The sequence below is a fragment of the Piliocolobus tephrosceles genome, chromosome 16, assembly GCF_002776525.5.
Source record: "Piliocolobus tephrosceles isolate RC106 chromosome 16, ASM277652v3, whole genome shotgun sequence".
NCBI lineage: Eukaryota > Metazoa > Chordata > Mammalia > Primates > Cercopithecidae > Piliocolobus > Piliocolobus tephrosceles.
In genome coordinates, this window is record NC_045449.1 from 1,227,895 (window position 1) to 1,253,688 (window position 25,794).

Sequence of the window (25,794 nt, forward strand, 5' to 3'; positions counted from 1 at the left end):
CGGGCCTGGTGGTGGGCACCTGTCATCCCAGCTACTCGGGAGGCTGAGGCAGGAGAATTACTTGAACCTGGGAGGCGAGGTTGCAGTGAGCCGAGATCGCGCCACTGCACTGCAGCCTGGGGGACGAGAGCAAAACTTCGTCTTTTTTTTTTTTGAGACGGAGTCTCGCTCTGTCGCCCAGGCTGGAGGGCAGTGGCCTGATCTCAGCTCACTGCAAGCTCCGCCTCCCGGGCTTACGCCATTCTCCTGCCTCAGCCTCCCAAGTAGCTGGGACTACAGGCGCCCGCCACGTCGCCCGGCTAGTTTTTTGTATTTTTTAGTAGAGACGGGGTTTCACTGTGTTAGCCAGGATGGTCTCGATCTCCTGACCTCGTGATCCGCCCGTCTCGGCCTCCCAAAGTGCTGGGATTACAGGCTTGAGCCACCGCGCCCGGCAAAACTTCGTCTTAAAAAAAAAAAAAAAAAAAAAAAACTCACGAGGCCAGGCGTGGTGGCTCACACCTGTAATCCCAACATTTTAGGAGGCCAAGGCAGGTGGATCACCTGAGGTCAGGAGGTTCGAGACCAGCCTGTCCAAAATGGCGAAACCCTATCTCTACTAAAAATACAAAAATTAGCCAGGTATGGTGGCACGTGCCTGTAATCCCAGCTACTCAGGAGGGTGAAGCTACTCAGGAGGGTGACGCAGGAGAATCGCTTGAACCTAGGAGGAAGAGGTTGCAACCAGCTGAGATAGCACCATCGCACTCCAGCCTGTGCAACAAGAGTGAAACTGTCTCAAAAAAAAAAAAAAAGGCCGGGGGCGCAATGGCTCAAGCCTGTAATCCCAGCACTTTGGGAGGCCGAGACGGGTGGATCACGAGGTCAGGAGATCGAGACCATCCTGGCTAACATGGTGAAACCCCATCTCTACTAAAAAATACAAACAACTAACCGGGCGCGGTGGCCCCAGCTACTCGGAAGGCTGAGGCAGGAGAATGGCGTAAACCCGGGAGGCGGAGCTTGCAGTGAGCTGAGATTGTGCCACTGCAGTCCAGCCTTGGTGACAGAGCGAGACTCCGTCTCAAAAAAAAAAAAAAAAAAAAAAATTCCAGGCACGGTGCCTCTCCCCTGTAATCCTAGCACTTTGGGAGGCTGAGGCAGGCGGATCACTTGAGATCGGGGGTTCCAGACCAGCCTGACCAATATGGAGAAATCCCGTTTCTACCAAAAATACAAAATTAGTCGGGCATGGTGGGTGGCTCACGCCTGTAGTACCAGCTACTCCGGAGGCTGATGCAGGAGGATTGCTTGAACCCGGGAGGTGGAGATATCAGTGAGCCGAGATCACGTCATTGCACTCCAGCCTGGGCAACAAGAGTGAAACTCCATCTCAAACAAACAAAAAAAATAAAAAATCTGTATCTATATATCTCACTATTGATTAATCCTATCTTTTTTTTTTTTTTTTTTTTTTTTTGAGATGGAGTCTCGCTCTGTCACGAAGGCTGGAGTGCAGTGGCACGATCTTGACTCACTGCAATCTCCACTTCCCAGGTTCAAGTAATTCACCAGCCTCCCGAGTAGCTGGGATTACAGGCACGCACCACTATGCCTGGCTAATGGTTGTATTTTATTGATTGAGACAGTCTCACTGTTGTCCAGGCTGGAGTACAGCGGTGCCATCTCAGCTCACTGCAACCTCTGCCTCCCGGGTTCAAGCAATTCTCTTGCCTCAGCCTCCCACGTAGCTGGGACTGCAGGCAGGCACCCGCCACCACGCCCAGCTAATTTTTCTTTTTCTTTTTTTTTTTTTTTGAAACGGAGTCTCACTCTGTCCACCAGGCTGGAGTGCAGTGGCACGATCTCGGCTCACTGCAAGCTCCGCCTCCTGGGTTTACGCCATTCTCCTGCCTCAGCCTCCCTAGTAGCTGGGACTACAGGTGCCCGCCACCGCACCCGGCTAATTTTTTGTATTTTTAGTAGAGACAGGGTTTCACCGTGGTCTCGATCTCCTGACCTTGTGATCCGCCCGCCTCGGCCTCCCAAAGTGCTGGGATTACAGGTGTGAGCCACCACGCCCGGCCAATTTTTTGTACTTTTAGTAGAGACAGGGTTTCACTGCGTTAGCCAGGATGGTCATGATCTCCTGACCTTGTGATCCACCCACCTCAGCTTCCCAAATTGGTGGGATTATAGGCGTGAGCCACCACGCCCAGCCAGATTTTTGTATTTTCAGTAGAGACGGGGTTTCACTATGTTGGCCAGGCTGGTCTCGAACTCCTGACCTTCTGATCTGCCCCCCCCCCTCCCCCCGGCCTCCCAAGGTTCTCGGATTACAGGCATGAGCCACTACGCCCAGCGTATTCCCATCTTTAAGAAGCACCCACAGAGCTTGTAAAATTGTTTCTCTAATGACATGACTGTAGGCTGCTGAAGGCACATACCTCCCATTCCCTAAGTGTAAAGATTTACCTCTTGCTGGGCACGGTGGTGGCTCACACCTGTAATCCCAGCACTTGAGGAGGCGGAGACAGGCGGATCATGAGGTCAGGCGTTCGAGACCAGCCTGGCTAACACGGTGAAACCCCATTTCTACTAAAAATACAAAAAATTAGCTGGGTGTGGTGGTGCATGCCTGTAACCCCAGCTACTCGGGAGGCTGAGGTAGGAGAACTGCTTGAACCTGAGAGGCAAAGTTGCAGTAAGCCGAGATCGCATCACTGCACCCCAGCTTATGCCACAAGAGCGAAACTTTGTCTCCAAAAAAAAAAAGGGCCGGGCACAGTGGCTCTCGCCTGTCATCCCAGCACTTTGGGAGGCTGAGGCGGATGGATCATGAGGTCAGGAAATTGAAACCATCCTGGCTAACACGGTGAAACCCCGTCTCTACTAAAAATACAAAAAAAATTAGCTAGGCGTGGTGGCGGGTGCCTGCAGTCCCAGGTACTCGGGAGGATGAGGCTGGAGAATGGCGTGAACCCAGGAGGCAGAGGTTGCAGTGAGCCGAGATCAGGCCACTGCACTCCATCCTGGGCAACAGAGCGAGACTCCGTCTCAAAAAAAAAAAAAAAAAAAAAAAAAATTTTAGCTTTTTTGTGAAAAATATTCAAAGATTCCTTTTTCCAAAACATCAGCAAGCCAAACATTTGGCCATATGTTTATTTGCTATGTAAACTATAAACACATACAATACATGCTACGAAACACAGTTTTTTAAAATTTAACTGTCAAGAAAGTGTATAGTGTTATAATACAATGGCACATGTTTATATTTTATTTCAAATTGGTTTGCTTATCACCTATTTCAAACCATTAATAGTGAAATGTTACTTGTGGATAATTAAAAATTATCTATTTGCATTATTAACAATAAACAATTCCAACAAATTAATTAGAATTAACCATGTCAAATATTAGTATTCCAAAAACGGGATTTGCAGAAGTGATTATATAAAATATAGCAGCCAATTTCAGTTTACTTTGCCAATAGGATTTCAGCATTTGCTTTTTTTGGGAAGACATAAGACATCCTTTGATTTCTTGAGGTGCATTAACTGCCACACCCAACAGCCAAATCCAGGCCAGCGGTTCACGGAACGGCTCTGGACCACCGATCACTGAGGAATCCTTAGGACTTGAGGAGCGCTGCATGTTCCACTGATATTACATATGATGAAAAGAGACATTACAAGCCAATATCAAAGTCAAAGGAAAAGAAAATAGGAACATTCAAATCAGTTGCGACAATGTTTTTCTACAAATATTTTAGATGCCATAGTTTCAGGAAAACAAGATTTAATGTGTATCTGGATTTTACAGTATCTATGTTCTAACTGAAAATTTAACAAAGCAGTCAGATGGAATTACATCTAGGATTACAAACCTGTTCATTCAACACTACTGAGCACCCACTCTGTGCACAGCACTGTGCTAATCTTTTACAAGTTGAGTTTAATGTCTTTATCAAGCACGACCTTAGTGTGAGGTAAAAATACATTAAATTAGCGTCAACTCATTAGTCTGCTTGTGGTCATGTATGGAATCCTGGGCCAGCTGGCTTCCCTGTACCACGTCACCAGTTTCTCCATCTCCTCATTCACTCAAACACGTGCACACTGTGTGTTAGGCAATGTGCCAGTCACTCGGATACCACAATCTGGTATAGGTTTAAAGAATGCAAATTTATCATATTAACCTATGCAGAACTATTAAAAAGGTAGATTATTTTTCCAAAATGAGTTCCAAAGCAAACTAGAAGGTGTTTCTACTGGTCATACCACACCACAGACCGGTAAGTGCCTTTATAGACTGGGAACTAACTTGGAAGTCTCATGCTGTAGTCTAAATAGCCTAGATCATTTTTGGTCTCATAAGTCTATTTTTTGGAGGACCTTACCCCATATAAATCATTCCATACTTAAATCAATTTATAAACTAAACCTGAACATAAAAAGCCAAAATTGAAGGCAGTTTATAATGTAATGTACTTCAACAGCATTACTCTCCTCATGAGAAATGAATAATACATAAGTAATTCACGATTGGTTCAACATGTTTTGTTTTTTTTTTTTTTGAGACAGAGTCTTGCCCTATCACCCAGGCTGGAGTGCAGTGGTGTGATCTCGGCTCACTGGAACCTCCACCTCCCAGGTTCAAGCAATTCTCCTGCCTCAGCCTCCCGAGTAGCTGGGATTACAGGCGCGCACCACCACGCCCAGCTAATTTTTTGTATCTTTAGTAGAGATGGGGATTCACCATGTTGGCCAGGCTGATCTCGAACTCCTGACCTCGTGATCCACCTGCCTTGGCCTCCCAAACTGCTGGGATTACAGGCGTGAGCCACCGCCTGGCCAGTTCAACATTTTTCAAAGCACTAACCCTACCCCAAACTCATGTAATACTAACTTGACTTTTATACAACTCGCACAGAATGCAGAGGGCAGAATTTGGCCCCAAAACCTTCCACAGAGTATTAGAGGTGATTGGTCCTGCCACTCTGAGTAGAACCTAAGAATTCCAAGAGTCTCCTAATAGGATACTGGCCTTCAGGAGAAATGGCCCTGCTGGATCCCATTAGTTAGGACTCTAGTTAACTGCTGTAGAAGGGTGACCTACAACGACCCTTTAGGGGAAGGCAGAGAGCTGGGAGACTGGCTGTCCACTTAGTGAATCCAACACTGGCTTAAAGCTATGCACTGAATAAAGTGCTCGGTACATTCTGCTTCTCACCTGGAATGAAAATACACACTTATCTTAGGAATTAACCTACTCACAGGTTTGGGGGACAAGAATGTTAAGGGCTAAAAGAATCCCAAGAAAAAGTATGAAGCATCGACTGGGAGGGAACGAAAGCTTCTAGTAGTGTTCTTAGAATTCTTAGGATCTGAAATGTCAGAATGAGTCATACGCTGGTCATGCTCCATACAATGAAAGCAGTCCTGCTTGATACTATTCACACAGTGCATGATTACTTCACGGGGGTGGAAGGGAACAGTCTGTCGCCATTTGATAGTATGGTTCCAGAATGAAAACAAAACCACTGAATAAATCAGGGTAAGCAGTGTGTAATACTCCTTCCTGTCCATCGGTTTTCCACAGGGTGATTTGCATTGCCTGAGAGAAAGGAGGCAAGATACCTATCCCTTCTGATACACACAGGCATGGCCACTACCTCCTCCAATTGCCAATTTCAGAAGCTAACACACGAGCCCTCCAGTTCGTACCCTGAATATGGTACATAAGACTAGGAATGGAGTAGTTCAGTCTAAAAAAAGATCACAGGTAACAGAATGCTTATATAAACTAGACTGCTTTTGACATCTGTAAGAAAATTGTATAGATGGCAGTTGGAAAAAAAAAAAAAAAGATTGTTCCCATCTGTCAGCAAAACTGTTGAGCTATACTCAGCTGAAGTCCTCATCGGGATTCTGTTGATCCAGCAGACGGACATGTGTGAATGGGAAGTGACCTCGTTTGCCATTACACTCCCCTTCCCACTGACCACTCACATTAATCTTCGTAACCTTTACCAGCTCACCGACCTGCAGGAGGAGAATAAGGAGAGCACTTTATTTCCAGTTAGGAATGCAAGCTGCACAACTCCGTTCTCTGGTTAGGCACACCCTGCCCGTGTGATTGCTCTAGGGATGTTACAGAAATGGCCATTTGCTGCCTCCCCAGCCCCAGCCACCAGACTGATTACTTGTGGTTAATGCAGGCAGAAGGAAGAAGTGTTTTTAGCAGTGCAGAAAAATAGAGAATACAGAAAGTAAAACAGGATCCCAGATAATGATACTTTTTGATTAAAAAAGGAAAGTGGTAATTATTGGAAATCTCAAGTGTCTCTGAACGAGCACTCCCAACTTCAGGGAGTGAGCTAGTATTCTCTTTCTTCAAACTCGCTACCCTCAGCTTTCTACCTGCTCTGCAGACCCTGTCTGAGGAGAAGCAACCTTCTCCCCTCTTTTTTTGTGTTTTTTCTATTTTTTGAGATGGAGCCTTGCTCTCTTGCCTAGGCTGGAGTGCAGTGGCACGATCTCGGCTCAGTGCAACCTCTGCCTCCCAGGTTCAAGCGATTCTCCTGCCTCAGCCTCCAGAGTAGCTGGGACTACAGGTGCCCGCCACCATGCCCAGCTAATTTCTCTATTTTTAGTAGAGATGAAGTTTCACCATCTTGGCCAGGCTGGTTTCAAACTCCTGACCTCGTGATCCACCCGCCTTGGCCTCCCAAAGTGCTGGGATTACAGGCGTGAACCACCGTGCCCGGCCGCCTTCTCCCGTCTTTAGCCTACGGCAGCAGCACAATCCCCCAGCCCACTCGCACACATGTCCTGGTCTATTACTGCTTGCACAGCAGAAAGTGATCATGGCAAGCATAGGTCACTTGGTCCTAGAAAATCAACTGCTCCCATCACTTCCTGACCAAGGCAAGCCTTTTCCCATATGGGCAGGTAGAGGTCAAAACCCCAAATCCAATTAGCTCTCAGAAAACCCCCACCTCATTAAGCAAGCTCTATTTGACAAGCCACTGCCTGCCCAGCCCCCCATTCCCACCACTGGACAGACCTTGCTGCTCCCTCAATGCTGCTTGTTACCTGATCATTACCCAATGAGGGGTCAAAAAAACCAACTATGGTCGGGCACAGTGGCTCATGCCTGCAATCCCAGCACTTGGTGGGCCTGACATAGGTGGATGGATTGCTTCAGCTCAGGAGTTTGAGACCAGCCTGAGTAACATGGTGAAACCCATCTCTACAAAAAACACAAACATTAGCTGGGTGTGGTGGTAGCCGCTCAGAGTCCCAGCTACTCCGGAGTCTGAGGTGGGAGGATTGCTTGAGCCCAGGAGGCAGAGACTGCAGTGAGCTGAGATCACACCACTGCATTGCAGCCTGGGCAATAGAGCCAGACCCTGCCTTAAAAAACAAAAACAGGTGGCCGGGTGCGGTGGCTCAAGCCTGTAATCCCAGCACTTTGGGAGGCCGAGACGGGCGGATCACGAGGTCAGGAGATCGAGACCATCCTGGCTAACACGGTGAAACCCCGTCTCTACTAAAAATACAAAAACTAGCCGGGCGAGGTGGCGGGCGCCTGTAGTCCCAGCTACTCCGGAGGCTGAGGCAGGAGAATGGCATAAACCCGGGAGGCAGAGCTTGCAGTGAGCTGAGATCCGGCCACTGCACTCCAGTCCGGGCGACAGAGCGAGACTCCGCCTCAAAAAAAAACAAAAACAAAAACAAAAACAAAAACAGGCCGGCGCAGTGGCTCAAGCCTGTAAATCCCAGCACTTTGGGAGGCCGAGACGGGTGGATCACGATTTCAGGAGATCGAGACCATCCTAGCTAATCTGGTGAGACCCCACCTCTACTAAAAACTACAAAAAACTAGCTGGGCGAGGTGGCGGGCGCCTGTAGTCCCAGCTACATGGGAGGCTGAGGCAGAAGAATGGCGTAAACCCGGGAGGCAGAGCTTGCAGTGAGCTGAGACCCGGCCACTGCACTCCAGCCTCGGGGTGACAGAGCAAGACTCCGTCTCAAAAAAAAAAAAAAAAAAACCCTGCATTTCAGCATGTATTTACGTAATGTCTCTTGTTGCAAAATGAAATATAAAGTTTTTTTTTGTTTGTTTTGTTTTTGAAACAGAATCTCGCTCTGTCACCCAGGCTGGAGTGCAGTGGCGGGATCTCAGCTCACTTCAAGCTCCGCCTCCCAGGTTCACGCCATTCTCCTGCCTCAGCCTCCCGAGCAGCTGGGACTACAGGCTCCCGCCACCACACCCGGATGCTATTTTTTTTTGTATTTTTAGTAAAGATGGGTTTCACCTTGTTAGCCAGGATGGTCTTGATCTCCTGACCTCGTGATCTGCCCCCCTTGGCCTCCCAAAGTGCTGGGATTACAGGCGTGAGCCACCGTACCTGGCCGCAATATAAAGTTTTAACACCGTACCTGGCCAAAATATAAAGTTTTAACAATCTATTATATACTTCTATCCTGATATGAAACTTCAGAGGTCAGTCTGATGAATGGATTCACCCCATGGCAAAATGCTGAATGGTGAAATACAGCCTCAGATGCCACTGGACTAAAGAGTTTTATGACCATCCTTTAAGTATCAATATTTGAATTCTGAGCATACTCTGTTCATTTGGTTTTATTAAACCAACTACTATTTACTGAATTATTATACAGCAGAGGGCATTTTATATTTTATAACTTTATATTACATTAAAATATAAGGTATTTTCCAATCCTCATAATCCTGCAATACAGGAACTGCTTTCATTTTACAAATCGAAAGACGGCAGTTTAGAGAAATGGCATGATATATGTGCCACAGAGGTGGCACAGTTAGTGACGGGGCTGGGAATTTGAGCCCAGAACTATCCGGCTCCAAAGCCCATTTATGCTTTTTATCTTTTATTTTTTGAGACAGGGCCTCACTCTGCCACTTAGGCTGGAGTGCAGTGACACCATCATGGCTCACTGCAGCCTGTAACTCTCGAGCTGAGGGGATCCTCCCACCTTAGCCTCCCGAGTAGCTGGGACCACAGGTGCACGCCACCATGCCCAGCTAATTCCCGGCCTGAGCCCCCGCACCATTTATGCATTTTATACAGTATCAGGAATTTTCAAATTATGCTCCTGGGGTTGTACTAGGTTCCCTAAAAATGTCCGCAGGCCATCTACTGACCAAAGCCCATGCAAGTCCAGCTGTAGGGCCTCTTTCAGGCCCAGCCTGACCTCACTTACAGATGGAATAGCTTGCCTACTGGCCCCTCTGCTGTTTCCTAAAGACCTCTCTAAAAATTACAGAGGCCTAAAGTCATCGTATGGGTCATAGGATGCTGAGAAAATGAGGGACAGAAAGAAGGGGAGAGAGAGACACATAAGATACAGAGGTTGAGAAAAAACAGCAGGGGTCTGGGTGCAGTGGCTCATGCCTGTAATCCCAGCACTGTGGGAAGCTGAGGGGGGGGGATGGCTTGAGCCCAGGATTTTGAGAGCAGCCCTGGCAAAAGAGTGAGACCTTGTCTCTACAAAAATTTTAAAACGCCAAGCGTGCTGGTGTGCGCCTGTGGTCCCAGTTACTCGGGAGGATGAGGTAGGTCACTTGAGCCTCCTGGGAGGTCGAGGCTGCCCTCTAGCCTGCGCAGTAAGACCCTTTCTGCAAAAAACAGAAAAAACCAAGCTAAATCTGCCTGTGTCGTGAAGATGCAGGCTGAGCACACGTGTGAAGGAAGAAGAGGAAGGGATGATGGTACGCCTATCCTTACACAGATAGCAATCCTCACAGGCTGCTACCACCAGGGCTCTCACCGCACCTGGCATGCCAGCAACTTTAGAATTCAAAGTTTCTCACATCTGGGCCGGGCGCTGTGGCTCACGTCTGTAATCCCAGCACTTTGGGAGGCCAAGGTAGGAGGATCACTTGAGCTCAGGAGTTCAAGACCAGCCTGTGCACTATAGTGAAACCTCGTTTCTACAAAAAATAAAAACATTGACTGGGCGTGGTGGCTCACGCCTGTAATCCCAGCACTTTGGGAGGTCGAGGCGGGTGAATCACGAGGTCAGGAGTTCAAGACCAGCCTGGCCAAATTGGTGAAACCCCATCTCTACTAAAATACAAAAATTAGCCAGACATGGTGGCGTGCGCCTGTAATCCCAACTCCTTGGGAGGCAGAGAACAGCTTGAACCCAGGAAGTGGAGGTTGCAGTGAGCCGAGACTGTGTCACTGCACTCCAGCCTGGACAACAGAGCTACACTCTGTCTCAAAAAATAAAATAAGTAAATAAATGAGCCAGGCAAAGTGGTGTGTGCCTGTAGTCCCAGCTACTCAAGAGGCTGACATGGGAGGACTGCTTGAGCCCAGGAGGTAGAGATCGCAGTGAGCCAAGATAGTACCACTGCATTCCAGCCTGGGCGACACAGCAAAACTCTCTTAAAAAAAAAAGGGTTCTGACATGCCCCAGCCCAGCCAGGCTAGGCAACGATAGCAAGACTCTGTCTCTTGAAAAAAAAAAAAAAAAAAAAAATTAGTAAGGCATCATGGTATGCAACTGTATTTCCAGTTACTCAGGAGACTGAGGCAGGAGGACCACTTAAGCTTGGGAGTTTGAGCCTGTAGTGAACCGAGTGCACCACTGCACCCCACCCTGGTGAAGAGAGCAAGATTCTGTCTCCAAAAAAAAGAGAAGCATCTTGGCTGGGCGTGGTGGCTAATGCCTGTAATCCCAGCACTTTGGGAGGCTGAGGTGGGCAGATCGCGAGGTCAGGAGATTGAGACTATCCTGGTTAACAGTGAAACTCCATCTCTACTAAAAATACAAAAAATTAGCCAGATGTGGTGGCAGGCACCTGTGGTCCCAGCTACTCGGGAGGCTGAGGTAGCAGAATGGCGTGAACCCGGGAAGTAGAGCTTGCAGTGAGCCGAGATCCCACCACTGCACTCCAGCCTGGGCGACAGAGCGAGACTCCATCCCAAAAGAAAAAAAAAGAATATGGTCTGGTAACTTAAGGCCCGTCTTCTCCACTAACATCCGCAATATCTGCTATATCTGAATCCGTTATTTTACTCATATTGGAAACAAACACAGGAGGCCAGGCATGGTGGCTCATACCTGTAGTCCCAACACTTTCGGAGGCCAAAGCAGGCACATCACTTGAGGACAGAAGTTCAAGACCAGCCTGGCCAACATGGTGAAACTCTATCTCTACTAAAAATACAAAAATTGGCCAGGCATGATGGCTCATGCCTGTAATCCCAGCTACTAGGGAGGCTGAGGTAGGAGAATCGCTGGAACCCAGGAGGCAGAGGTTGCAGTGAGCCAAGATCACGCCATTGCACTCCAGCTTGGGCGACAGAGTAAGACTCCGTCTCAAAAAGAAGAGAAAAAAAGAAAACACAAGGCCATGAGGGAGCATTTGGAGCAATGGAAATGTTCTTTCGCCTGGTTGGCTGTCATACAGGTGCACGTGTATGTAAACTCATCAAACTGGATCCCTGAGATTTTGCGGAAGGTGGCTCTTTAGGATATAGCCTTAAGTACGCCATTCTATTTGAGAGCAAAATCTGTTTAAATACCTTAGTGTTGGCTGGGCACGGTGGCTCACGCCTGTAATCCCAGCACTTTTGGAGGCCAAGGTGGGCGGATCACCTGAGGTCAAGAGTTCAAGACCAGCCTGACCAACATGGAGAAACCCCTTCTCTACTACAAATACAACATTAGCCAGGCGTGGTGGCACATGCCTCTAATCCCAGCTACTCGCGAGGCTGAGGCAGGAGGATCGCTTGAACCCGGGAGGCGGAGGCTGTGGTGAGCCGAGATCGTGCCATTGCACTCCAGCCTGGGCAACAAGAGTGAAACCCCGTCTCAAAATACATACATACATACATACATACATACATACCTCAATGTTACACTGTCTTTATTCTTTTCCTGAGACAGAGTCTCACTCAGTCACCCAGGCTGGAGTGCAGTGGCTCAATCTTGGCTCAATGCAACCTTCACCTGCCGGGTTCAAGCAATTCTCCTGCCTCAGCCTCCCAACTAGCTGGTAGGACAAGTGCGCACCATCACGCCCAGCTGATTTTTTTTTTTTTTTTTTTTTTGCATTTTTAGTAGAGACAGGGTTTCACCATGCTGAGTAGGCTGGTCTCAAACTCCTGACCTCGTAATCCACCCACCTCGGCCTCCGAAAGTGCTAGGATTACAGGTGTGAGCCATCATGCCTAGCCTATATTGTCTTTATTCTTAAGCATTCAAAGTGTGGTCTCAAATCACATCCCACAGAGCTCTAGGAAGTGAACGGTAGGTTCAAAAGTGGACCAGTCCCACCCCTTGCTATTAACACAGAACGATACCAATTTCTCAAAACGTGGGGCAAGGCCTGCTGATGTGCTTTCAGATCTTTTCTTTTCTTTTCTTTTTTTTTTTTTGGAGACCTAGTCTGGCTCTGTTGCCCAGACTGGAGTGCAGTGGCGTGTCTCCGCGCTCACTGCAAGCTCCGCCTCCCGGGTTCTCACCATTCTCCTGCCTCAGCCTCCTGAGTAGCTGGAACTACAGGCGCCCGCCACCACGCCCAGCTACTTTTTTGTATTTTTAGTAGAGACGGGGTTTCACCGTGTTAGCCAGGATGGTCGTGATCTCCTGACCTCGTGATCTACCTGCCTCGGCCTCCCAAAGTGCTGGGATTACAGGTGTGAGCCACTGCGCCCGGCCCCAGATCTTTTCTTTCAGAATTTTTTTTGTAACGGAGTTTTTGCTCCTGTGGCCCAGGATGGAGTACAGTGGCACTGTGTTGGCTCCGCCTCCAGGATTCAAGTGATTCTCCTCCTCAGCCTCTCGAGTAGCTGGGACTACAGGCGCCTCACCACGCCCAGCTAGTTTTTGCATTTTTAGTAGAGATGGGGTTTCACCATGGTGGTTCTTAGAATACCCAACTCCCTCCAGCATTCTTCCTCTGCCCTCCTCCAGCCAGAGTCCGCAGCCACCCCCTTCCTCCAAACTGTTAAAGGCCTAAGGCAGGCCGGGCGCGGTGGCTCACGCCTGTAATCCCAGCACTTTGGGAGGCCAAGGAGGGCGGATCACGAGGTCAGGAGATCGAGACCACGGTGAAACCCCCGTCTCTACTAAAAATACAAAAAATTAGCTGGGCAGGTGGCGGCGCCTGTAGTCCCAGCTACTTGGGTGGCTGAGGCAGGAGAATGGCAGGAACCCAGGAGGCGGAGCTTGCAGTGAGCCAAGATCGCGCCACCACTCTCCAGCCTGGGCGACAGAGCGAGACTCCGGAAAAAAAAAGACCTAAGGCAGCACGTGGCGCCACAGGAAGCCCTGGTCTCTAAATATCGTCATAGTGCCTTTGGGACCTCGGGAGAATTTTCATGTGCTTTCAACATTTCAGGAGAAAGGCCCCAAAAAGCACAAAGGGTTATTTAATTTTAATAAGGTCTTCCTTGAGGTATTTTTACTTCAAGGCCATTTTGGTCAGGTTAATTAGCCCAATTGCTTGCTTACAAATTTTCTTCTTTATCCATTTAAAAATCAGAATCAGCCCAGCTGCAGTGGTTCACACCTGTAATCCCAGCACTTTGGGAGGTCGAGGTGGGTGAACTCCTGAGGTCAGAAATTCACGACCAGTATTACCAACATTCTGAAATCCCATCTCTGTGAAAAATACAAAATTAGCCAGGCGTGGGGGCACACGCCCATAAGTCCAGCTACTCGGGAGGCTGAGGCAGGAGAATCACTTGAACCCAGAGGTGGAGGCTGCAGTGAGCTGCGATTGTGCCTTTACGCTCCAGCCTGGGCAACAAGTGCAAAACTCTTTCTCAAAAAAAAAAAAAAAAAAAAGATTCATTTCAGTTATGGCATAGCCATGATCTCATCCCCCTATATTTGAACCTCTCTGCCAAGAACCTAATCAACTGTAAAGAAAAGATTTTTCTTTTTGGTTGTTTTTTTCTTTCTTTTTTTTTTTTTTGAGATCAGGCTTCGCTCTAAGCTAGGGTGCGCCCAGTTGCAGCTCACTGTAGCCCCAAACTCCTGGGCTTGTGATCCCCTATCTCAGCCTCCCAAGTAGCTGGGACTACAGGCACGTGCCACTGTACCTGGCTAATTTTGTGCTTTTAATTTTGTAGAAATGGGGTCTTGCTTTGGAGCCTAAGCTGATCTTGAACTCTTGGCTTCAAGCAATCCTCCTCCTGCTTGGCCTCCAAAGCACTGGGATTATAGGTGAGCCACTGCGTCTGGCCTCTTTTTTTTTTTTTTTTTTTTAAAGAGAGACAGTTTCACTGTGTTGCTGGGCAAAGCCTCAAACTCCTGGGCTCAGCTCGGCAAGGTAGCTCATGCCTGTAATCCCAGTACTTTGGGAGGCCGAGTTGGGCGAATAACTGAGGTCAGGAGTTGCAGACCAGCCTGTCCAGCATGGTGAAACCTGGTCGCCACTAAAAATACAAAAATTAGCCAAGCATGGTGGTGCGTACCTATAATCCCAGGTCGTCAGGAGCCTGAGGCACAGATCCAGGAGACGGAGTTTGCAGTGAGCCAAAATTGTGCCACTGCTCTCCAGACTGGGTGACAGAGCAATACACTGTCTCAAAAAGAAAAAAAAAAAAAACTCTGGGCTCAAGGGTTCCTCTCCCCTCAGTCTCCCAAGTAGCTGGGACTACAGGCACATGCCACCATATCTGGTGTAAAAAAAAAAAAATTGGATTTTGATGTGGTTTTCCTCTGTAGGGTAGAACCAGGAGAATCTGGCCAGGCACAGTGGCTCATACCTGTAATCCCAGCACTTTGGAAGGCCGACGTGGGCAGCTCACCCGAGGTCAGGAGTTGGAGACCAGCCTGGCCAACATGATGAAACCCCATCTCTACTAAAAATACAAAAAACTTAGACGGACGCAGTGGCGTGCACCTGTAATCCCAGCTACTCGGGAGGCTGAGGCAGGAGAATTGTTTGAACCTGGGAGGCGGAGGTTGCAGTGAGCCGAGATTGCACCACTGCACTCCAGCTGGGGTGACAAGAGGGAGCCTCCATCTAACAAAAAAAAAAAAGGGAGGGCCGGGCGCGGTGGCTCCTGCTTGTAATCCCAACACTTTGGGAGGCCAAGGTGGGCAGATCACAAGGTCAGGAGATTGATACCATCCTGGCTAACACGGTAAAACCCTGTCTCTACTAAAAATACAAAAAATTAGCCAGGCGTGGTAGCAGTCTCCTATAATCCTAGCTACTTGGGAGGCTGAGGCAGGAGAATGGCGTGAACCCGGGAGACGGTTGCAGTAAGCTGAGATTGTGCAACTGTACTCCAGCCTGGGCAACAAAGTGAGACTCCGTCTCAAAAAAAAAAAAAAAAAAAGAGAATCTATACATTAAAAATAGTTCTGATATGGTCCAAAGGTCTAATTTACACATAATTCCTTTCCCCAATAACATCTTGCTTCATACAAATCTCTACTCATTTATCCCTTAGAAGTCTGACAGAAGGGCGGGCACGGTGGCTCACGCCTGTAATCCCAGCACTTTGAGAGGCCAAGGCGGGTGTTGGACCACAAGGTCAGGAGATCGAGACCATCCTGGCTAACACAGTAAAACCCTGTCTCTACTAAAAATACAAAAAAATTAGCCGGGCGTGGTGGCAGGCGCCTGTAGTCCCAGTTACTACAGAATGGCATGAACCCAGGAGGCGGAGCTTGCAGTGAGCTGAGCTTGCGCCACTGCACTCCAGCCTGGGCGACAGAGCGAGACTCTGTCTCAAAAAAGAAAAGAAAGAACAAAGAATGTAACATTGAGGTATTTAAACATAGATTTTGCTATCAAGCAGAATGGTGGACTTAAGGCTATATCCTAAAGAACCACAATCCACAAAACACCTAGAAAAGTTGACTAAAATATAACAAGCATCCTTCTGTCTTTCCTTTTTGAGGAAGCAAGTCCAGCTGTATCATGGAGTCACTGGTAAAGAAGACTCAACGTGGTTACTCCAGTTTCTTTGCTCCCAAGGAACATAATGAACACTAGTTATTTCCTAATTCTATGTAGTTTTCAAGGCTAATCGTGATCCTAGTGCAGTCAGATCTAGAATTAGTCCAGGAACAAAAGATTACCCAGCTGATCAGTGAGTTCCAGAGATAAGAATAAAATCAGAACCCAAATGGTATTCATTTTTGGAAGTCACTATACAGGGGACATCACAGAACTTTGATTTTCTTTGCTGGTGCAAACCCAGGTGACTGCTTTTCTAGGTCCCTACTACCAACCACAAGCACATCAATGACTGCAAACATTCCTTTGATCCAGACTTGCTTTCAGTGAGCTCAGGGCAGGACGCACACACAAATTCATATACACAAAACCATGGAAAAGCAAGTAGAGAGAGGCAGCACAGGGGCCTTGTCTTCCAACCTCCTGGGCTCAAGCAATTTTCCTACCTCAGCCTCCCAAGCAGCTGAGACCACAGTTGCACACCACCATCCATGCCTGGCTAATTTTTTTTTTCTTTTTTTTTTTTTTTTTGAGATGGAGTTTTGCTCTTGTTGCCCAGGCTGAAGTGCTATGGCACGATCTCAGCTCACTGCAATCTCTGTCTCCTGGGCTCAAGTTATTCTCCTGTCTTAGCCTCCCGAGTAGCTGGGATTACAGGAGCCCACCACCATGCCCCGCTAATTTTTGTATATTTAGTAGAGACAGGGTTTCACCATATCAGTCAGGCTGGTCTTAAACTCCTGATCTCAGGTGATCCACCCGCCTTGGCCTCCCAAAGTGCTAGGATTACAGGCGTGAGCCACTGTGTCCGGCATACATGTTTTTGTTTTTAGATCACCTAAGTTTTTAAAAAAATTTTTGTAGAGACGGTCTCACCATGTTGCCCAGACTGATTACAAACACCCGGACTCAAGCAAGCCTCCCACCTCAGCCTCTGAAAGTGCTGGAATTACAGGCGTAAGTCACAGCACCTGGCCAAACATCTGCCTGTTGTTTTTGTAGCTTTATTGGAACATAGCAAGCTCATCTGTTGTTTTATCTCTGATTTCTTTCTTGCTACAATGGCAGAGTTGGGACACAGAATTTAAGGCCCTCAAAAACCTTCACAGAAAAGGTTTACAGACCCCTGATCTAAGTAACAGGTAGTATATCTAGGGCCCATCAACAGTCTTTCAAATTGATGGAAACAAATGAGAACAATTCAGCCTTAACGATTCACCTGCATCAGTGACGGACTGAAACTGGCATAGGTGGAAAAGGGAGACAGGCCTTACCCTGGCTCTGGTGTGAGTCACAGAAGATCTCTAACTCAACTGATAATGCCTGAAGCTAAGCTCCCCATCCCCTTGATAAGCAGTGACCACACACAGTACATACATTTTAGCTCAACATACAGACATTTCTAAAAATTGGCCAGGCATAAGAGCTCACACCTGTAATCCCAGCACTTTGGGAGGCCAAGGCGGTTGAATCACCTGAGGTCAGGAGTTCGAGACCAGCCTGGCCAACATGGTGAAACCCTGTCTCTACTAAAACTACAAAAATTGGCCGGGCGCGGTGGCTCAAGCCTGTAATCCCAGCACTTTGGGAGGCCGAGACGGGCGGATCACGAGGTCAGGAGATCGAGATCATCCTGGCTAACACGGTGAAACCCCGTCTCTACTAAAAAATACAAAAAACCAGCCGGGCGAGGTGGCGGTGCCTGTAGTCCCAGCTACTCGGGAGGCTGAGGCAGGAGAATGGCGTAAACCCGGGAGGTGGAGCTTGCAGTGAGCAGAGATCCGACCACTGCACTCCAGCCTGGGCGACAGAGCGAAACTCCGTCTCAAAAAAAAAAAAAAAAACTACAAAAATTAGCTGGGCATGGTGGTGTGTGCCTGTAATCCCAGCTACTCAGGAGACTGAGGCAGGGGAATCGCTTGAACCTGGGAGGCGGAGGTTGCACTCAACCGAGATTGTGCCACTGCACTCCAGCCCAGGCGATGGAGCGAGATTTCGTCTCAGAGAACTAAAAAAAAACAAAAACAAAAACAAAAAACCCAATACCCAAATCAAAAAGAAAAACTTACTAAAATCATAAACCAGTTTTCTACTCAAATCTTTATTTATAAGATTTGTATTTCACAGCAGGTAGAAAAGCTCAACCATTTTTTTGAGCAGTAAAGCCTCTAATTAAGGCAGGCATGATTAAATCTCTCTGAGAAAGGAAATGCAAATAGAAGCAGAATTCATGTGACAACTGGTTTCTCCTGGGTCAGCTGGCTTGTTCCATGGTTTTTCTTTTTTTGAGACAGAGTCTCACTCTGTCGCCCAGGCTAGAGGGCAGTGTCATGATCTCAGCTCACTGTAGCCACGACCTTTCAGGCTCAGGTGATCCTCTCTCCTCAGCCTCCCGAGTAGCTGGGATCACAGGCATGTGCCACCATGCCTGGCTAATTTTTTGTAGAGATGGCATTTTGCCATGCTGCCTAGGCCGGTCTCCAACTCCTGAGCTCAACTGATCTGTCCACCTCGGCCTCATAAGGTGCTGGGATTACAGGCATGAGCCAACACGCCCGGCGTTTGTTCCATGTTTTCATACTTACTTCAACCCAGTGCTAACAAAGTCTGGAATAAATATCAAGAGTTACACCTAGTGACTCAGTAAGGCCAGACAAAAAGTAAAAAAAAAGAGAGAGGAAAAAAACAAGAAAATCAAATAGAGTCAGATCCATCATACACACAGCACCATGCCGGATGTTACCGTCATCTCATCTCATAGGAAGACCTGAGGGTAGAAATCTATTTTCCTCCAAACAAGGAATGAGAACAAGAGGCAGTGATAACCCTGACAACACACATTCCATTTCTCATTCAAGCCAGGACTGCAGGTGCATGCCACCATGCCTGGCAGTTTTTTTTTTTCCTTTTTTTTTTTCTTTCACTTTTTGTTTAAAAAGCTGAGGTCTCACTACGTTTCCCAGACTGGTCTTAAACACCTGGTCTCAAGTGGTCCTCCTGCCTCAGCCTCCCAGAGCACTAGGATTACAAGTGTGAGCCACTGTGCCCACTCTGTACTAGCTTTTACACCGAACCATCAGCTCTTCTGAAAAGAAAGGAACGGAGAGACGAAGGAAGGAAGAAGAAAGGAAGGAGACAAAGGTGTGACTGAGAAAGAGAGGAATAAAGGAATTAACACCATGTAATGGCTGGCCAGAAGGAAGTGGGCTACTGAAGGTATTTCACCAGTTAAGGCAAAAATTAATTCTTGAGGAAGAACTGGCTTCTTAAATGATTTAGAAAGACCCATGCACCTGCCACTCCTCAGAATGAGGACTTCTGGGTGTGAATCTCTTCACACCTCTACCAGGCCTGCTTCCTCCTGGATTCTTACTCAACGAACACAATTAGTGGTAAGGAACATCATGTCCCCTGAAGCAAAAACAAGTTTCTGCAGGAAAATTCCATTTAAGTGCTTTGATAGAGACCACTTATTACACTCAAATCCATCTGAACCCACCTTCTTTTAGACAACGACAAACAGAAAGCAAGAAACAGATGAGGATGTGGATGAGGAAAAACATTTGAGGTGAATTCCTGTGAATTCAGGTGGTGTTATTAAAGCAGTCCGAGTGTGTTTAGTAGATCAATTAAGAACATTCAGTTATACAGTTTTAAGCTTACTCATTCCCAAACAGGTTTTCTATGAAAAAGAGAAAACCCAACATTAAATGCCAAAATCAGTGCTTAGCAGCTTTGCCATCTACAACATCCCAATGCTGCTGTAGTCAGCATTGCTACAAAGCTCTAAGAGGACCGAGAGGAGACCCTGCAGCACATCTCTTCTTTCTACATTGTGCACGTTATGTACCTCCAAAGCCAAGGCTGTCTTGTCGTAGGCATTGGGGACTCGCTTCTGGATAACCCTGGCATATATGGGCCCATTCTGGAGGTTAGGGAGCGGAGTGTTGACGCTGGGTTGGGCATAGGGCCCAGGCTCCGGCCCACCCAGTGGCTGTGGGTGGGAACCCTCCTGGTTACCTCCAATCAGAGCCGATACTGAGGCGGAGGCAGGTCTATACTTCTCGACGTAAGGGACTGGAATCATCCCTCTCTTGCCTTCGCTGTCCTCCGCATTCCACCACTGCTCTTCAGGCTTGTCCCGGATTCTCAAGATGTCTCCTTTCTTAAAGGGAAGATCCTCCTCATCATTCCCATTAAAGTCAAAGAGGGCTCGCACATACTCCGCCTCCTCCTGCCTGAGAATCACTCCACTACCCTGCCTGGATCTGGAAACCGGTTCTATCAACGTTGTAGTGTCCAAATAGTGTATTTTGTAGAATTCCAGTAAAGCAGGCAATGAATCAAACTCTTGATCTCCTATTCGGAGTCTGGAGGGGCTCACCCCTGGAAAAAACAGAGCAGGCTGTTATTTAATTATGTACTGTACCGGAAATGCAATACAGATTTTATTTTTATTTTTTTAGAGTTGGGATCTCAATGTGTTACCCAGACTGGTCTTGATCTCCAGGGTTCAAGTGATCCTCTCACCACAAACTCCTGAGTAGCTGGGGCTACAGGAGGCCACCACTGTGCCTGGCCGAAATGGAGATTTCACGCCCCATACACATTTAGTCAAGATTTAACCAGAAAAAAAAAACTCTAGAAAAAATAACCCCTTCTCTTCACAGCATACCGACATCACATTTCGAAGCTGAACTATCCCCTGGGAGAAAGATGCCCATCACTAGGGCCCCAGGGAAGGATCAGAAGGCCAAGAGACTAGGCTGGTCAGGACGTGCTCTTGTACTTGAATCAAAGACAGAGGGGCTGTCAGTGCGTTCTCCAAACATGTTCTGTCGCTACCCTATTTACAGAGCAGTGTACGCCTCAAGGTTCTGATGCATCTTTTTCTGAGACCAAGTCTCACTCTGTTGCCCAGGCTGGAGTGCAGGGGCACGATCTCGGCTCATTGCAACCTCCGCCTCCCAGGTTCAAGCGAAGCTCCTGTCTCAGCCTCCCGAACAGCTGGGATTCCAGACTCCCGTCACCACGCCTGGCCTTTTTTTTTTTTTTTTGTATTTATAGTAGAGATGGGGTTTCACCATGTTGGCCAGGCTGGTCTCAAACTCCTGATGTCAGGTAATCCATCCACCTCAGCCTCCCAAAGTGCTGAGACTACTGGCGTGAGCCACCGTGCCCAGCCTGCATCGATTTTTTAATCTCAGGAAATGCAGCAAGCTCTCACTTTCCATGGGTCCCTGCTGATGTTCCAGAGGGTGGAGAGAGCTTAGTGTCTACACTGAGCTCATACATTTTTCCCCTCCACATCTAGAATGTATAACTCCAAATAAGAAAAACTGTCTCTTTACAGTTGTGGTTTTTGTTGTTGTTGAGACAAAGAGTCTCACTATGCCACTCAAGCTGGAGTGCAGTGGCACGATCACAGCTCACTGTAGCCTTGACCTCCCAGGCTCAAGCACTTAGGGAAGCTGAAACAGGTGGATCCCTGGAGCTCAGGAGTTCAAGACCAGCCTGGCAACATGGCTGTCACTGCAAAAAATTTAAAAAATTAGCTGGTGTGGTGGCACACTTCTGTAGTCCCAGCTACTCGGGACACTCAGGTAGGAGGATGGCGTGAGCCCGGGAGGTCAAGGCTACAGTGAGCCATCATCATGCCAATGCACTCCAGCCTGGACAATGAAGCAAGACTCTGTGTCAAACAAAAATAAAAGAAAATGAGTTTTGTTGGACCTGGTGCCTCACACCTTAATCCGAGAACTTTAGGAGGCTGAGGTGGGAAGATCGCTTGAATCTGGGATTTTCAGACCAGCGAAGACTTCACACAGTGAAGACTTTCAACACAGCCAAGACTTCATCACTATAAAAATTATTAAAAATTAGCTGGGCTGGCCAAGCACAGTGGCTCACGCCTATAATCCCAGGACTCTGGGAGGCCAAGGCGGGCGGATCACGAGGTCTGGAGATAAAGGCCATCCTGGCTAACACGGTGAAACCCCATCTCTACTAAAAACACAAAAGATGAGCCGGGCGTGGTGGTGGGCGCCTGTCGTCCCAGCTACACGGGAGGCTGAGGCAGGAGAATGGCGTGAACCCGGGAGGCGGAGCTTGCAGTGAGCCGAGATCGTGCCACTGCACTCCAGTCTAAGTAATAGAGCAAGACTCAGTGTCAAAAAAAAAAAAAAAAAAAAAAACTAGCCGGGCCTAGTGGTGCACGCCTGCAGTTGTAGCTACTCGGGAAGCTAAGGTGACAGACTGCTTGAGCCCAGGAGTTTGTGAGTACAGTGAGCCATGATCACGCCATAGCACTCCAGCCTGGATGACAGAGCAAGACACTGACTCTTAAAAAAAGAAAAACTAAGTAAGTTTTACACTGAACCATCAGTGAAAAAAAAAATGACTGGGCACAGTGGTTTCCGTCTATAATCCCAGCACTTTGGAAGGCCAAGGCAGGAGGACTGCTTGAGGCCAGTAGTTCAAGACCAGCCTGGGCAATAAAGTGAGATCCCATCTCTTAAAAAAACAAGAAAACATTAGCCAGGCAAGGTGGTGCATGCCTGTTAGTCTCAGCTACTCAAGAGGCTGAGGTGAGAGAATGGCCTGAGACCAGGTCAAGGCTACAGTGAATCATGATCATGCCACTGCATTACGGCCCGGGCAACAGAGCAAGACTTTGTCTCAAAAAAAAATTTAAAAGAGTTTTGTGAGTTTTTGGCTTTGCTGTTGTCTTGCGACGGGGTGGTCTGGCTCTGTCACCCAGGCAGGAGTGCAGTGGCGTGATCTTAGCTCACTACAACCTCTACCTCCTGGGCTGAAGCCATCCTCTTACCTCAGCCTCCGGAGTAGCTGGGACTACAAGCACACATCATCACGCCCAACTCATTTTTTGCAGAGGGGATTTCGCCATGTTGCCCAAACCAGTCTCGAATTCCTGAGCTCAAATGATCCATCTGCCTTGGCCTCCCAAAGTGCTAGCATTACAGGTGTGAGCCACCACGCCTGGCCTGGGCTTTGTTTTTTAAGACAAAACAAAGTTTGAGGCTGGTCTCAAACTCCTGGGCCCAGCGATCCTCTCACCTTAAGTCTCCTGAGTATGTGCTTTTGTTATTTCTTTTGAGAGACAGGGTCTACCTCTGTTGTATAAGCTGGAGTACAGTGATGTGATCATAGCTCACCGCAGTCTTAAACTCCTGGGCTCAAGATATTCTCCCACCTCAGCCTTCTAAGTAGCTGGAACTAAAGGTGCAGATGGCATTGCACCCAGACGATTTTTTTTTTTTTTTTTGAGACAGAGTCACACTCTGTCACCCAGGCTGGAGTGCAGTGGCACAATCTTGGCTCACTGCAACTTCTGCCTCCCGGGTTCAAGCAACTCTCCTGCCTCAGCCTCCCAAGTAGCTGGGACTACAGGCCCATGCCACCACACCTGGCTAATTTTTGTATTTTGTATTTTTAGTAGAGACGGGGTTTCGCCATCTTGGCCAGGCTGGTCTGCAACTCCTGACCTCGTGATCCATCCACCTAGGCCTCCCAAAGGCGTGAGCCACTGTGCCCGGCCCTTCACTCAGCTGATTTTCAAATTTGTTAAGAGACAGTGTCTTGCTTTACTGCCCAGGCTGTGGTTTTGTTTTTGTCTTCTGAGATAGGGTCTGGCTCTGTCGCCCAGGATGGAGTGCAGTGGCATGATCTTGGCTCACCGAAATCTCCACTTCCTGGGCTCAAGCCATTCTTTCACCTCAGCCTCCGGAGTCGCTGGGACTACAGGTATGCATTACCACGCCTAGTTAATTTTTGTAGACATAGGGTTTTACCATGTTGCCCAGGCTGGTCTTGAACTCCTGAGCTCCAGAGATCTACCTGCCTCTGCCTCCCCAAGTGTTGGGATTACAGGCGTAAGCCACCACACCCAGCCTATTTTTTTAAATAATGGGGTTTTGCCATGTCGCCCAGGTAGGTCTTGATCTCCTGAGCACAATCTCGGCTCACTGCAGCCTCCACTTCCCAGGCTCTAGCCTCCTGAGCAACTGGGACTATAGGCGCACACCACCACACCTGGCTAGTTTTTGTATTTTTTGTAGAGATGGGGTTTTGCTATGTTGCCCAGGCTGGTCTTGAACTCCTGGGATCAAGTGATCTGCCCACCCTGGCCTCCCAAAGTATTGAGATTACAGATATGAGCCACTGCATCCAGCCTATTATTAATTTTAATTATTTCCTTATTGTTGGGATTTTTCTTTTTTGTGTATGAAAGGGTCTCTTTTTTTTTTTTTTTTGAGACGGAGTCTTTCTCTGTCACCCAGGCTGGAGTGCAGTGGCCGGATCTCAGCTCACCGCAAGCTCCGCCTCCTGGGTTCACGCCATTCTCCCACCTCAGCCTCCCGAGTAGCTGGGAATACAGGCGCACGCCACCTCGCCCGGCTAGATTTTTGTTTTTTTTTTTTAATAGAGACAGGGTTTCACCGTGTTAGCCAGGATGGTCTCGATCTCCTGACCTCGTGATCCGCCCGTCTCGGCCTCCCAAAGTGCTGGGATTACAGGGTTGAGCCACCGCGCCTGGCCAAGGGTCTCTTTTTTTTTGAAGATGGAGTCTTGCTCTGTCGTCCAGGCTGGAGTGCAGTGGCTGGATGTCTGCTCACTGCAACTTCCACCTTCTGGGTTCAAGCAGTTCTCCTGCCTCAGCCCCCTAAATAGCTGGGATTACAGGTGTGTGCCACCACGCCTGGCTAATTTTTGTAATTTCAGTTGAGACACAGTTCCACCACGTTGGCCAGGCTGGTCTCAAACTCCTGACCTCAAGTGATCTGACGGCCTCAGCCTCCAAAAGTGCTGGGATGACAGGCGTGAGCCACTGAGCCTGGTATGTGACAGGGCCTCACTCTGCTGTCCAGGCTGGCGTGCAGTGGCACAATCGCAGTTCACTACAACTTTTTTTTTTTTTTTTTTTTTTTTAAGACAGAGTCTCGCTCTGTCGCCCAGGCTGGAGTGCAGTGGAACAATCTCAGTTCACTGCAAGCTCCACCTCCCCGGTTCATGCCATTCTCCTGCCTCAGCCTCCTGAGCAGCTGGGATTACAGGCACCCGCCACCTTGCCCGGCTAATTTTTTTGTATTTTAGTAGAGACGGGGTTTCACCGTGTTTGCCAGGATGGTCTCAATCTCCCAACCTCGTGATCCGCCCGCCTCGGCCTCCCAAAGTGCTGGAATTACAGGTGTGAGCCACTGCGCCTGGCCTTTTTTTTTTTTGAGACGGACTCTTGCTCTGTCGCCCAGGCTGGAGTGCAGTGGCACAATCTCCGCTCATTGCAACTTCCCCATACTGGGTTCAAGTGATTCTCCTGCCTCAGCCTCCCAAGTAACTGGGACTACAGCGCCCGCCACCACACCCAGGCAATTTTCGTATTTTTAGTAGAGATGAGGTTTCACCATGTTGGCAAGGCTGGTCTCAAACTCCTGACCTCAGGTGATCCCACCAACCTTGGCCTCCTAAAGTGTTGGGATCACAGGCGTGAGCCACTGCGCCTGGCCGCAACCTCCACTTTCTGGGCTCACGCAATTCTACAGTCTCAGGTTCCCAAACAGCTGGGACTATAGGTACAAACCACCCACCAACACCCAGCTAATATATATTTTTTAATTTTTACTTTTTTTTTGAGATGGAGTCTCACTCTGTTGCCCAGGCTACAGTGCAGTGGCGCGATCTTGGCTCACTGCGAGCTCCGCCTCCCAGGTTCACGCCATTCTCCTGTCTCAGCCTCCCAAGTAGCTGGGACTACAGGTGCCCGCCACCACGCCTGGCTAATTTTTTGTATTTTTTTTTTTTTTTTTTTTTTTG

At 48.2% G+C, this 25,794-nt stretch overlaps 1 protein-coding gene across 2 annotated transcripts in view; it reads right to left on the minus strand.

Moving 5' to 3' along the window:
- Positions 1-3,105: 3,105 nt before the first annotated feature.
- Positions 3,106-25,794, minus strand: part of CRK (CRK proto-oncogene, adaptor protein) — a 35,101-nt gene continuing 12,412 nt past the window's right edge. Inside the window, exons 2-3 of one of the 2 annotated variants that reach the window (XM_026449137.1) lie at positions 19,984-20,349; positions 3,106-6,023 (exon numbers count right to left, since the gene is read on the minus strand). In XM_026449137.1, the coding sequence (XP_026304922.1) occupies positions 6,016-6,023; positions 19,984-20,349 (374 nt within the window). In that variant the 3' untranslated portion in view covers positions 3,106-6,015. Of the gene's footprint in view, positions 6,024-19,813; positions 20,350-25,794 lie in introns of both variants that reach the window. The other variant, XM_026449136.1, reaches the window with a different exon arrangement.